At 35.3% G+C, this 15171-nt stretch overlaps 1 protein-coding gene across 2 annotated transcripts; it reads right to left on the bottom strand.

Annotated features, from left to right (window-relative positions):
- Window positions 1-10117: 10117 nt before the first annotated feature.
- On the bottom strand, window positions 10118-15171 carry LOC103410578 (katanin p60 ATPase-containing subunit A1). 2 transcript variants are annotated; one of them, XM_008349261.4, is made up of 7 exons: window positions 14820-15171; window positions 12847-13318; window positions 12364-12561; window positions 11677-11921; window positions 11344-11502; window positions 11115-11202; window positions 10118-10641 (listed from the first exon to the last, which is right to left on the bottom strand). In XM_008349261.4, the coding sequence occupies exons 1-7, from the start codon at window positions 14939-14941 to the stop codon at window positions 10360-10362; spliced, it is 1566 nt and encodes a 521-aa protein (XP_008347483.1). In that variant the 5' UTR covers window positions 14942-15171; the 3' UTR covers window positions 10118-10359. The 2 variants fall into 2 exon arrangements, with proteins under 2 accessions (XP_008347483.1, XP_070673271.1); XM_070817170.1 differs by having other exon boundaries at window positions 12847-13742; window positions 14217-15086.

Below are 15171 nucleotides of genomic sequence, written 5' to 3'. Positions count from 1 at the left end.
AAAGTCAATGCCAAGCATACTTTCTAGATATTCATGAATGATGCAATTGAATCATGAGAATCGCATATGTGAAACAAAAGATTCATGATTGCAGTGCAACATATATTATGATCAATATATCCATGTTTTCTCTAAAAATATCTCAAAACACCAACTAAGCAGTTTTTTTTTTTTAAACTCTTACTCCTCATGAACATAGAAAAACCAATCATGATAATCAAAGTAAATTCAGAATAGCCATATCTGATTTCAGCCCCCAACCACGAACCACACGAAACTGATTTGTTAAAGCACCGAATACCTTTTCATGGAGATATCTAGGTCACTTATCAGTAACTCATGAAATAATTTAATTTCGTTCTCTGAAAGAAACACTCTCCAGGTCACTTATCAGTAACTCATGAAATAGTCGCTTATCAGTAACTCATGAAATAATTTAATTTCGTTCTCTAAAAGAAACACTCTCCAGGTCACTTATCAGTAACTCATGAAATAATTTAATTTCGTTCTCTGAAAGAAACTCTCTGGGCATCAGCTCATATGACAATTCAAATTTTAACATGGTGGTAAATGGCCAGAGACATCAATACCCTCTCACTGTCAAATGTAGAAATATCTATTTATTAATTTTCTTTTAATCTCATATGAATGGCAGATTCATTTTAGTGAGAATAACCAGGCCCAGAAGGCATATATGTTGTAGCATACATATGCAAACAATGAAAGCACACATATAATTGCCATATGAAAACCGAAAAACATCTTCTAGTATATACACAATGCAATTACCACTAGTGTGGCAACTTACAGATATTATTGTATATATCAAGAATTCAAGCACATCAAATAAACTAATATACATCAATATGCACATAAAATCCAGCCCCACAAATTTTCCAAAGCAACATCAGAGTTTCTTCTACTTAGCGTTTAGGGCTATGTTCAATGTTATTGATTTTAACTTCTTCTATTACGTACTCAGACTCATACTCTCTAATATTGCAAGAAAAAAAATTTCTGTCTTTAGATTGTTGGAGCAATATTAGAAAATATAAAAATAATAAAAGAATTTCAATGAAAGTAATCATGAAAGAAAATTACAATATCAATTATGTATAAGATTAATAAAAACAACTAGGGAGAAAGTTAGAAATACTGACAAACTTAGATATTGAGGCTTGCATAAATGCAATGTTGTAAAGAAAGAATTCTGCCCTACTCTTGTACGTGTAGTTCAGTAGGCGACCGTCTCCCAAGATCAACAATCTATAATCCGAAGTCGAAGCACTTCAATCTTCGGACTCTAGCGAACTTTATATATTCCGTACTCTTAAGACTCGACTCGAAAGATATTTAATAATGAGAAAGACAATAAAGTCTTGGGGATTAAACTCTATTGCCAACAAGCAATGGCTATGAACTTATATAGAACTCAGAGCCTTGTTTTATGAAGAGATGTAACTCAATATCTCAACAAAAAAACATACAAGGCCTTTGTAAAAGGACGGCAACTCTTAATAAAACTATGTATCATTTGAATGAAGACTTTCACTAAAATTTCAACAATAACTACCTATTAGCACACTCACTTAGACAAGTGAGATTTTATTTTTTATTCAATTATTGAAATTATAATATTATGTAAACATATAATTTCCAACAGAAATTAGGCATGTTTCCTATATTCTTGAAATCCTTACAATCTAAGGATTGGCGTGCGTTGCAAGCAATCATACTCCTAAAAGGATGCAATATCTGCTTCTAGATATCCTATGGGATTCTTCTAGTTTAATTGGATTCCATATCCTAAAGGGTCTCTATCTCGACTGACATAAATAAACCCTTTTAGGTTTCATCTCTGGTAAAGCAATTATTGCACACTCTTACCTAATGCTTGAGTCTCACATATTTCCTTAACCTTTGGCTACTTACAGTTATTTACTATTTTGCAGGTTAAAAAAGTTTGTGCATCTCCTTACACGCGGTAGGGCACGAACTTTATTCCAACAGACGAGATGGCGAAACTACAAAGGATAGTCGAGCGCAACGCTAAGTTGATGCCACGACGAACAAACTGGCCTGCTCGTCAAATGCCTTACCTGGCCATCATTGAGGAGAATTCGTTCCCGAGAAACTTTAAGTGAAAATTGCATGATGATCATTACTTTTGGAGAGAATTGATCTTCAAATTCAAAATAACTCGTGATGAATTTTGTACTTGAATTAAATTCTTCTATTTCAGACATAAGGATTTTCAGGTATTGACTCGTGATTTTATTTAAGGAGTGGAATGAAGTTTTCTATGTAAGCACCAAACAAAATAAATTTCAGAGATTTAACAATTTTGTATTAGATTGTGTTAATCCAGTTCAGACATGAACAGGAATTGTTGGGACCCTAAGAGTTAACACTTGGAAGTACAATAAAAAATAATGATCATGTAGTTTGAAAGTTCGATATATATATATATATATGCAGAGCAATCCTCCTTTGGGCACATGACATTGTTCTCTAGTACTTAAGAAAGCAACAAACGAGATAAACTGTCACTGCCCTTGTCCTTTGTCTTCTTTGCTCCTTTTCATAATGTCACAACACACCATTTAGGTACTGTAGTAAGTCCACCAATCTATTCGAAGGTATAGATTTGGGGTTCATCCCTTGAAAGTGTTCATGAGGTACAATAATTCATGGAGATTTTTTTATTTTATTTCACAAATTGCCTGTAAAATTTTGACTGTATATATTCTAAGCCAAAATAACTGTGTTCCAAAGTTGAAAAAATACCGAAAAAGTGCAGAACAATCGAATCATGGCCATCATCTGAATGCTTCTTGTCAGATCCATGTTAGAAGGATCGATATCAACAGGGTAACGGTTACTGTACCAAAAAACAAAAAACAAAACCATTAATTGATTTGGTTAAAAAAACCACATAAATATTTAGCCTTTGTTTTGAATAAATTAGATATAGTGGTATTCCTCTACATTTATAAATGAGAGGTTGATCTTAGGTTTGATGAATTCAAACTAAATTATTATGGTTATTCCATTGTGAGACTTAACTCATTTCCACACCCTGTATCCTTTAATGTAGATATATCTTATGAAAAAACAAATAGATATAAAATGTGCTTGCATTTAATCACATAAATCCATGCTATCTTCATACAAACATGGGCTTGTTTGGATGTGCTTTTAAAATGTCTGAAAGTGTTTTTGGGTAAATTGATTTTGAGTTCCAAAAGCACTTTAAGTACTTTTTGGAAGAAGCATCAGATATGTGTTTCTTACAGGAAGCACTTAAAGTGCTTTTCCAAGATCCACTTGAATTTTTACTAAGAATTGGTGTCAAAAACTTTTTCATCAAAAGCGGTTTCAGTCATTTTAAAAGCACATCCAAACAAACTCATATACAATTCTTGTGTTCTCCATATATGTACTTATATTAATTATATGCATGCATAAAGCTATGACCATATGCACCCGTGCATGTGTGCAGAATCATCAAATCTTCTTCTGAAAGAATATTTGACAAAAATGAAATTAACAATTAAATTAGAACAAGTCGTTGCACATTCACATCCTGTATGTTGATTCTGAACAAAATCAAGGTAATAAGAAAATTTATCTTATTTTTCACACTACATGCGCTGAGATGAAATTAAGCACAATACATACTTGACTCAAAAGCTAACTGAAAGATATGAAAGTGACCTACCAGATAAGCACCATTCAAAGTTATAGGCACCTATTATAATTATTTATTTGTTGAAGGCACCCATAGAACATATAATTACAAAAAGAATAATTCTAAGTAGACTAATTTTTAAACCAAATGTGAAGACACTCATTAAAAAATTTAGACCACATTTTACAGAAACGGTGGTATTATTGCCACACCTCTATCTATTGAAGGCACCAATTAAATTAATTTTTAATACTAAAACTTATTCGTCAAGATGACTGTTGCGGTTAAAGAATTTCTTAAATTCAAAGTAATAAAAGTTATTTATTTTTATCTTTCACTTGATATAGGCTCAATTGAACTTAAGCACAATAAACACCTAACTCAAAAGCAAAGATTATGATAGTCACAAGCAGAAAAAAATTGAGGTTCTATTCTACTACAAAGTTAATTAGCAATATAAGAATTAGTCCATATACTTATAAGTTCATATCTCTTATCAATATTGAAGTTATTCTTAACACATACCATGTCATCTCTTATCATTATTAAATTTATGGGTAATGTCAGAAAACTAAATTTGTAGACCAAAATTTGCAAAGTAAATGATGTGTTACCAATAAACAAGCATGTTTATCAATGATTAAGTCATAATCCACTCATCAACTTCCATGTCATTTAATTTGCAAAATGTTGTCTACAAATTGAGTATCCCTAACATTACCATAAATTATATTCTTAACACAAACCAAGTATGACTCGATATATAATTACCAATAGTCTATACTGCACTACGCCTTATAAGCAAGTCCAACATGAGTCCAAGTATTCAGTAGTAACCAATTCAAAATTAGGTAACTGTACCTCAGTAACTACCAACCGAAAATCCTCAATATATATTTGGTTGCTTTTCATTGAATACTTGAAGTCCAAGAGTCCTAGTATTCGGTTGGAACCAAGCGGAAATTATGCATATGTTAAGTAACTAGCAATTGAAATTCTTAAAACAGTTGGCTGCTTTCCACCGAATACTGGAGTTTTTAGTTTCCTTGGAATTAATCTCATGTGTCACCATAATTATTCTTTACTAATTATCGGTTTCTGTGTTAGTACGTTAGCCCAAAAATTGTTAAATGTACAGTACGTACATGTTACACTATACTTCAGAGAGCTAGCAGTATCCGATTTTTCTGGTGCACCAAATCCCTTACTCTTACAATCTCCTCCAAGATAACCTACAGGGGAAAAATAAACAAAGTGACTATAAGGATAGTGTTAAGAGTATCAATCCTATATATCTAAACAAAATGAATGTTGCATGTGTTTATACGTAATTGGGCGATTTTCCATAGTGTCATTTAATTTTATGGTAGAACCTAAACTTTCTTCGGACAGTTATAAATTCATTCCTTTAACTTTTTTCCATTATGTTTAATAATGGTGAAGTAAGAATTAGGGTTTGGAGAAAATTAGCTTACATGCTTTAAAGCATGCTAATTCTGGCGTATCCAACAAGTTCCACGTGCCCTCAGGGCATTGGCATATGTGTCCAGTTCTATTTGCTACGCAGGTTCCATCGCCACACCAAACAAATTCACAACCTGGAAATTAAGTCATTTCATTTTTACTAATGCAGTTTATTAATCTCCGAAATTCATGAAACATAAGTGAAAGATTTTTCTGGTATGAAGCTTTCAATATGCGCACTGCTTGAATCACTTTTTCTGACCGATCATACTTTAGGCAGGGCTCAGGTTTGGGATTGAGGTGATTTTAAAAAAAAACTTGTATGAAAAAAAAGCTGAAAGAGTTTTTGGTGGGTAAACTTCCAACTTTAGCTTTTTTTTCACAATTTTTTTGTGAAAAAAAACCAAAAAACAGAAGCAGCAAGAGGCAACTTTGAAAAACTAGTTTTTCAGCTTCTACGCAGACCTCTAAAACACGGGTGAATAGTGACCCTTTAATGAAACTTTCTGGCAATCTTATCCTCCCTTCATCTCTATCAAAGATCTTTGAAGATTTGTGTCGCCCCCAGCTTTATCGCCGAGCTCGCTATCGAAAGGCAGCGCTTCTCCTCTACTTAGATCCTCAACTTCCTCGATTCCCAATCTCGCTCTTCGCTCGACCATCACCTTCATCCGCCACGACATTGTCGACAAACTCCACGATGCCAGCCAAAACCCAGAAGACAAAAAATACCGATCTGCCGAAACCCATATGAAATTCAGCTTGTGAAAAATCAAAAAATAATACCCATATGACAAATCCTGAAGCTTTTTCTGAGAATGAATGAGAAAAAATGGAATTTGATGATGAGGGAGAAAGTGGCGAAAAGAATGGAATTTGGTGGTGAGAGAAAAAGTGAAGAGAGAGAGAGACAGGGAGGCAATTGGACGGGAAGGAGAAAAAAATGGAGATGATTCTAGAGAGAGTGTTCTAGAAAAGTAAGAGAAAAGAGAAAAGGAAAAAAATGTAAAAGATAGAATTAAGCTTGGTTTTGGGGAATGGAGAAAAAGAAATATGATAAAGAAGTAGCGGAGGAAACCAAGAAAAAGAAATATGATAGATAAGCTTGGTTTTGGTCATTTCACACTGTTACAGTTATTTTGCATAAAAATTTACCAAACATTATCATATTACTTTTTTTTCTAAAAGTACTTTTACAAAAAAGTTTATCAAACACTCTGCTACTTTATTTCACAGCTACTTATTCTCACAGTACAACAAAAACAGTTTTTTTTTAAAGCACAGCAATATCAAACCAGCCCTCAATTTCATCATTGTTAACAGTGGGATCGGATAATGTGATTAATATACGTTTACTCACTTTAAAATCGTTTTTGAAGCAAAAAACCTTATGTGTATGATAGATGAATGGATGAATATAATATTTTGCTAAATCACCTGGTGGAGGAACCACAGGAGCAGGTGGTGGGGGCGGTGAGGCAGATCCATCACATTGGAAATTAACCGTGCCTGCATTATCATCATTCACGAAACTGTTGTTGTATTTTTCCTTTCTATTTTTATTTTTTTTTTTGTAACTGTGGAGTGAGAGTATCTGAATTTAATATACTTAGCAGTTGAAATAAGCCAAAATAAAGCAGACAATAAGCTCATGCTGCAATTGTTATTTTGTAAGTGGAATATTACCGTCCAGATAATTAGAAGAAAAAAAAAATCATATAGGCAGTAATAAGTTGAGAACTTGAGATAATATCTATGTACGTGACTTCTTGACAAAATACTGATCTGATTTGCTCAATTATTACATGGTTGATTGAAACAATGACTAAAATATAATATGTCAATTTATCTTTTTGCATTTTCCCAAATCAGTTTCCTGGCATTGTGATTAGCGTTCATCTGTTATTTATTTGAAAGCAAAGAATTGCCGCCCAGAGCCTGCATCTATAACATTGGCAATGCTAGATTATAGTTACACTATCAGATTCACATAAACAAAGGTGACTAGCGAGATTGCATAGCGGAGTCTCCCCCGCTATGGGATTTCAAACTACAGTTAGTTTGGTGATACAAGTTTATAACATGATTATCCTCAAAACTACGAGTAAATTTTGATCAGCCACTAAAAGTAGCAAGTGGTTTGAACACTAAACCTTCATTACACTTCTCTTTAAAATGAAAGAATCTGGGAAACTTGCGAGGGGTTTGTTGCTCTATTGGTTAAGAGTGTTTATTCATGTATCCGACGTCCTGTGTTTGAACCCCCCCCCCAAAAAATCCCCAATATCATTTTTTCTTAAACAAGACAATTATAGGAAAATTGTCATAAACAGTATACATAATGACCTTAAACTTTTCATTCCGCTACTATTGCTCTGTTTAGGTACCAAAGAAAAGGGAAATTATTGCATCAAGACTTGAGAGAGAGAGAGAGAGAGAGAGAGAGAGAATCACAGTTTGGAATAACACAAGCGGGATAGGTAAAGGGACCAATCGGAATCTTCTTCCAACCAGGATTACACTCGCAATCAAAACCAAGCAATGTCTCATTAGAAACCTTGCATACTCCTTGCCCACAATGTACCACTTCACACACAATATCTGCCATGCATACAATCAAAAGAAAAACAGCCCAATTATTATTACCAACACAGCAATATTAACCACACCAAGCAACAAATTAAGTGAACCAATTAAGATCAAGTTCAAAGGGAAAATATATAGTTTCTATACACACACACACGCACACGCACACGCACATATATGTATTTTACCTCCAATTGGGTCTGATGGAATTGGAATCTTCTGTGTGGAACCGATTGTAGAGTAGAAGGTGAAGAGGGCAAGGAGAAAAAGATAATGAAAATAAATTAGATTGAAATTCAAACTGAAAGTTTTCATGATCATGATTTGGTGTGAGACACAAGGTTTAGTGGAGCAAACTTAATTAACTAGAAACTAGAAAAAACAGTTTATAAGAGCTAGTTAATTAGTACTGTGGAATTATGCTCCCTCAAAATGCACACCACATTGCCGCCCTTTTTCTGTTTCACATTCTTTAAATTTTCTATGAAATTAAGCCACCTTGCACTTGCATTGGGGCATCACATCACCAAAGACATTTTTTTAACTCCATTATTTTGTTTTAGGTTAAAAGAAGCAGCCAAAGGCCGAAAACTTTTAGATTGTGGGGGTAAGGCTAAAGGATGCATTTTGTAATCTTAGAGTGCGTTTGTTTGGCTTCGTTAAGTTTTATTGGATTAGATTGAATTATATGTTAGTGTAGACATGTGTTTGTTATAGGCAGGATTAAATTTAATGGGACTGACAATATTGTGTAGCAGTGGATATCTCAATCAACACAGCTTGTCATACAATTCATTAATCTATACTAACAATAAGAAGCTTTCACCCTTCCCCTTTAGTGTAGATAATATCATTTGTTAAAAAAAAAAACAACGAACAAACCAACAATAAGAAGCTTTCATAATTTTCCATCTTCTTGTAATAAATTTTACGATTGATAATTGGGATTTGCTATTGGCTATATGGAAGTCCGATCAGTTTGGTAAACAAGATTTGGAATTTGTTGTTTCAACTTTCAAGTGATCACGCCTCCGAAGATGGGTTCGAGGAACAGGTGTCTTAGAAAAACAAATTAATCAAAATTTTAAAAACTTGAGATCCAATCAAGTAGTGAATAAGAGGAATTTAAAATTTAATAGGGGTGCAACTTCGGTTGGGCCAACCCGAACCCGCCCATATTCAACTCGACTTTAAATCTGAACAAGCCGGTTTTTTTAATTATAATCCGTCCGAACCCAATCCGATTTCAACCCGTTCATTGATTGAGTTGGGTTGGGTTGGGTTGATTATTTATCCAACCCAACCTAACCCGACCCAATCCGATTAACCAAACCCGATTGGGTTGAGCTGTGCAACATGCTTCTCAATGACCTTTGCACCTTCATGGAGGGATTGACTAGTGACTTTTGATGGATTATGATAGAAAAGTGCATGGAGTTGCAGAAAGCAATTGTTTTTCTGGTAGCCACACTTTGATTTTTCTACAGGAGCTTCGAAGGACAAGACTTGAGTTGGGTACTAGGTTTGTTTTTCTGCAAGAGCTTCAAAGGATAAGACTTGAGTTGGGTACTAGCTTTGGACAATGAAGTGTTCCTCTTTTTTTTCTTTTGGTACTAGCTTTGGTATTTCTTGTATTTTAATTCGAACTTTGCATGAACACGATTAAAACTTGAAAAAGTTGGGCAACCCAAAACCAACCCAAGTAAACCCGAACCCAATTAAACCCAAACCCGAATGAATCTGATTAAAACCCAATCCGAACCCGAACCCGAATTCTAAAAGTTGGGTTAGGATTGGGTTGACCTTTTAACCCGTCCAACCAGCCCGAGTTGCACCCCTAATCTTGAGCAAGAAGTTGAGATGGTGAAGTTTTGTCTGCTATATGCTTGAGAATTTTTCTATATGACTCTAGTATCGTCATGTAGGTTACCAATACACTACAATATTACATATATAAATATGAATCACGTCGACTATTCATATTATAACACATGTATTTGGAAAATATTAGTATTTTATGGTTATTTGATTATTTGGGTTTGCTTGTTAGTTTGGGCCTAGCCCATGGGAATTAGGGTTTCAAGGTTTTGCTCTTTATAAATATAACTTATAGTTTAGTATGAATAACAAGCTAGTCATAATGTAGCCTCTTGGAGTTTATGTAGCCGTCTCGACGATTTTGTAGTGTTTGATATCAATAATATTTTTAGTTTTGTAATCCGTTTGTTCGTTTATCATGATATGCGCACTCTAATATTCAACTTGGGTCTTGGTTAGGGAATCGGTCCATATGAGCAATGTTTGGATGATGGCACATACATTAAATCACATGGATGTTGCATCGTTCTTTTCACTGAATGTCTAGTTATAAATCACTGAATGAAATTTGGAGTGTATTAGTATGGATAAAAATTAAAATAAGCTCTGCGAAAAGCAGATTCTATACACATACACGGTTACAGATGCAAAATAGCACAACACTATGAGACACTCTTCCAACACTTTGGGGTACACCAACTAATTTCTGCCTAAACTCAAATGGGAATATCAAGGACAACAAGACAATCACTCGGAAACTCGACCATGCACTGCAACAATCCAATATGAGCTGATAAACTTTATGCTGATCCAAATTCGTGAAACCATTTCTCATGCCGTTCAATATCAGCTTGAGAAACACTCCGTTGGACCTTCGCCAAGGCTTCTTCGAAGTCACACATGGCAACAGGATCCTTTGAAATATCATCCTTGGACATGCTCTTAATCTCATCACGTGTCTTTCCAGCTATTTTGCGCCTCATCCCATTCAAGGAAGCATCCCTGCAAACGTTTGTGAGATCATCACCACTATATCCCTCTGTTCGACGAGCCACAGCATCCATATCTACGTCAGGGGCCACCTGATGCACCAGAAGCATTTTTTATAATTTAATTTATCTAGGATTAAAATAATAATAATAATAATAATAATAATATTTACCATTTGTTTCTCATCTTTATGACGTTACTACAGACATTTTACTTGTTCAAATTACAAAATGAATTCTCTGACACATCTTAGATTCTAATTGTCTAGAGCACAGAGCAGTCAATCTATATGATAAACAAAAACCAAAAATCCCAGGAAATTAGTGATTTTGCTATCCCGCCGTTGAAGATGCCACATACTTTTATTCTATTTTCATTTTCTAATTGGTATCACCACCTTAATAGCATAAAAGGACACCATGTGAGCCATATTAAGTTATTAAGCCGCGACAGAAACACATGTCCAAAATTAACCTACAGAATTACAATGAAGTTATAGAAAGGTATAGAATTAAGGTGCAACATGCATAATATAACCATAATAGAATATCAGTAACTGCAGTACCTCGACAGTTTTCATATTTATCCGAATAAGTGCTTTACGGCTCTCAAAATTTGGAAGGGGAATATATATACGTTTCTCCAGCCTCCTCCTGAATGAATAACATCGGGTTAGAAATATCAAGACTGAACAGGCATTGTCAAGTGTTTTTTAAGCCTACCACTCTTTCCAACTCAAAGTTTGAAGAGCGGTTAGGAGTCTGAAACTTAAATACAACAAGATGAGGACCAACCTGAGTGCCTCATCTATGTCCCATGGGAAGTTAGTAGCTGCCAAAACCATCACTACTTTACGAGTACCATCTTCATTAGTACCAGTATTGTTGACCCCATCTACCTGAACTAGAAGTTCAGATTTCACCCTTCTGGATGACTCATGCTCCCCTGATGCCCTAGACATATGGATATTTTGAATTTAGGTCAGCATAAGGAAAAATCCGACATTACAATGAATTTTACACTTGAAATGTTAAAAACAAGAAGATATACAGTTTAAAACAAAACATGCAACAAACGTAACATACATGCAATAAGCTCTTTTAAGTAAAACTGAAATAAAATCTTACCCCCGGGAATTGCAGAGCGAATCAATTTCATCGATGAAGATGGTACTTGGCGCATAAGCTCTTGCAAGATCAAATAAGCACCGTACCATACGTTCACTCTCTCCACGCCATTTTGAAGCTAAAGTAGCAGAGGAGACGTTGAAAAAAGTTGTGCCACACTCAGTAGCAACAGCTTTAGCAAGTAACGTCTTCCCAGTGCCAGGAGGACCAAACATTAGAACACCCTTCCATGGCCTCCTAATTCCCTACAATCCAAAAAGCAATAAATTCAATGTGAGAAATGGCCTATCAGGATCGAGACATTTCAGCATGTAGAAAAAGAATCAATTGCTTCGGTGAAATGTAGAAATGTGAAATTGGTACAAGGTACAGATGTGAATACTATTTGGGACATATTAATATAACTATTTTCATTTTCCCTATGTAAATGTTGTCAAATCAATTCCATAAAAGACATGAACCATTCAAAAAGTAGCTACACAAGTGTTACAAATTCAAAGTAGGTCCTAAGGAGTGCTGCTTCTTAACCAAAGCTATGTTGTACCATAGAAAAGATAACATGCCAATAGCCAGTTCCCCAACTTCACAAGGAAACCCTAACCATTAATTGATGCCATTCATGCCAAAGAGACTAAAAATGATGCAAGATACTACTATCTTCATTTGGTTTTAACCATTCAACGATACCTGAAAATATTCCGGCATTAACAAAGGAAGCACAACGGCTTCCTCTAAAAGTCTCTTTGCTTCTTGTAAACCAGCAACATCATCCCATCTCACTCCAGGACTGGTTTCCAGTACATCCCTCTCAAGCATTTCAGCCAAATCCGGATCAGGTCCCTCATACTGTGACCTCTTCAACTTTCCATCTTCAGCATCACCATTCTATAAATTCCAAAAACAAATCAGTAAGCTGGACGATAAAAGGTACTGAAACCAAAGATTCCAACTTTGATGCAAACAACTACAATACAAGGTCATAACCTTGTCTTTAAATGAAGCAAAATATTAGAGTATAAGATAAATGTTTTTACCACAACTTAATTAACTAGTGATAGGTATTTGCAAAAGTGAAGATCAGCGCCTTACGCTTCAAAAATAATCCTGTATTCCAAATACATTAACGAACTAAATATAGTACAGTGAAATATATCATTTGATTGAACTTACCGCTGAATCTGCCTTGCTAGATTTGCCAGAACCAGTGCCTTTCTTTCCAGTAGTAGAAGTTCGAGCCCCTGAGTTAGTCCTACTTGATCCACCAGCCTTTGCACCACGGCCAGGTGTGCCTGTTTTGGTTGCAGAGCTACGAGCCCAAGTTGCATCTTGTGGTGACTTCCTCGTACCACCTTGGCCAGCCTTTCCAGGTCTTCTACCCGAAGTGTCCCGACTTGGTGGCCTCCACACATCAGGATCATCTATGGGAAAACCAGAAGAAGTTGGGTATTCATCTAAGGGTTGAAAAACAAATGACGACTTAGCATGAACTGGAGGTGACGAAGGGCGCCGGCCCACGGGAATATCCTTAAATGCACTTCTCTCTGCATCTAATTGCTTCACAACCTCTGCTTCCTCAGAAAGTGCTTTCTTTACATTCATCCATTTCGCACGAATCAATGGATCATCGAGTGTGCTTAGGTGCCTAGAACAAAATAAGAAATTCAAATTCATAGTACATAGACTTAGGTAGGAACAGTGGCAAAAGTAATCCAATAAATAACAGAATTCCATCCCATGATACATTAAAAGCGGACTATAGTCTGGCAAAGACCCATCCAGTTGTTTGGTAGAATATAGCAGCTAGAAAATCTTATAGGACGAGAAAATGACAAAGCTTCTTTCTGGTCTTATTAATCTTTGGATTGCTATAATTCTGTCTGATAGTGAGAACCGGGCAAAAATCATCCTCTTCACTATTATACTTTTTGTTGTCATGCAAATTAAATACACAGAAAAAATAAAGCATCTTGGGTTAGGGCAATTCAAAGTACGCCACTTGTACCGATGCACATGGAAATCGCCCCCTACCCCTCAAAAAATAAAAGAGTAAATTGTACAAATGGTCCCTCAACTTTAATCAAATTGGAGCAATGGTCCCTCAACTAAAAATCCATTACCTTTGGTCCCTCAACTTATCAAAACGTGCAGCTATGGTCCCTCAACTAAAAATCCATTACCATTTGTCCCTGAACTTTAATTCAAGTGGAGAAATGGTCCTTTAACTTTAACCCAATTGTAACAATAGTCCTTCCAATATAACTCATTTTGACAAATTTTTTGACATAGTTGACGAAAAGAACCATAATTATACACTTTGATGAGTTAAGGGACCCTAATTATATAAATGGTTATTCCAACATAGCTTATTTTGACAATATTTTGACAAAATTGATGAAAATGACTATAGCTACACATTTTGATAAGTTGAGGGACCAATGATAATGAATTTTTAGTTGAGGGACCATTGCTCCAATTTGATTAAAGTTGAGGGACCATTTGTACAATTTACTCAAAAATAAAATACGGTTATCTTGTAGAACTTGCCTTGTTGATTAATAAAGGGCATAATGATAGGAATATGATGTTACTGGTAAGATTTATAATCATAAAGTTAAAAAGTTACATTTTTGCTCAACCTAGTTCAAATCTTGAACTATGACTTTATAGAAGTAGTCTTCCTATCAAATTTGAAAACTTTTTTATGTGGGCAGTCCAAATACATTCATGGGTTTATACACCTTATTCTGTTTCTTTCAAATTCTATGAGTAATCCCTAGAACTAATCCTTTCCCATTTATTCAGTTTCATATACAAATCAGAAAATTAGAAGTGAAGGGCCTCTCGGTTCGTTGTGAAATTTTTCAAAAAATGCCCACAAATTCTCTTTCCACCTTATGTGCAGTTAAATTATCCCAAACAGAATGAGCATTTTCCTGGAAAATTCAAATCTTGGAGTCGCACGAATCAAACATATACAACAAAATTTGAAAATCCCCCATACATTAAGCAATTAGCTCGAATTCAAAACAATTTCGAACCCAAAAACCTAGAAAATTCAACAAATTGCTCCCAAACAGATAAAACAGTAACGAAATGAGAAGAAATGGAAGAAGAAGAAGAAAATCAGAAATCAAGAAATGTACTTGTTGATCTGAGCAATTCCGCCGTCAAAGAAGATCAGGGAGGTGTCGTAGAGCCCTTCCATTGCGTACTCCCTCGCCAGCTTCAGGTGGTCTTGAAGACCCACCAGCGTTGGCCCCACCATTCTCTCTCTCTCTCTCTCTCTCTCTCGCTCTGATTTTCTAGGGTTCCGTCAATTAGGGTTCATGTGCTGAGGAGGAAAACGACGAAGCTGACACTCGAACCGGATAGTTTCTCCCTCTAGAACTCTCTCTCTCTCTCTCTCTCTCTCTCTAGGATGATGAGCTTTATTAAGCGTTTTCAGGTAAAAGGGGAGAGGGGAAGGGTGTGGTTTGAATTGACCAAATTGTCCTC

Source organism: Malus domestica, chromosome 17 (assembly GCF_042453785.1).
Source record: "Malus domestica chromosome 17, GDT2T_hap1".
Lineage (NCBI taxonomy): Eukaryota > Viridiplantae > Streptophyta > Magnoliopsida > Rosales > Rosaceae > Malus > Malus domestica.
This window is presented reverse-complemented; position numbering and strand designations above follow the sequence as displayed.

What these genes read in the sequence shown, in the direction of transcription:
- LOC103410578 (XM_008349261.4), bottom strand. Translation starts at nt 14,941, where the DNA reads ATGGTGGGGCCAACGCTGGTGGGTCTTCAAGACCACCTGAAGCTGGCG. An exon ending in CTAGCAAGGCAGATTCAGCG is followed by an intron (nt 12,562 to 12,846) that starts GTAAGTTCAATC and finishes TGGAATTTATAG; the next exon opens with AATGGTGATGCTGAAGATGG. An exon ending in TCGCTCTGCAATTCCCGGGG is followed by an intron (nt 11,503 to 11,676) that starts GTAAGATTTTAT and finishes CCATATGTCTAG; the next exon opens with GGCATCAGGGGAGCATGAGT.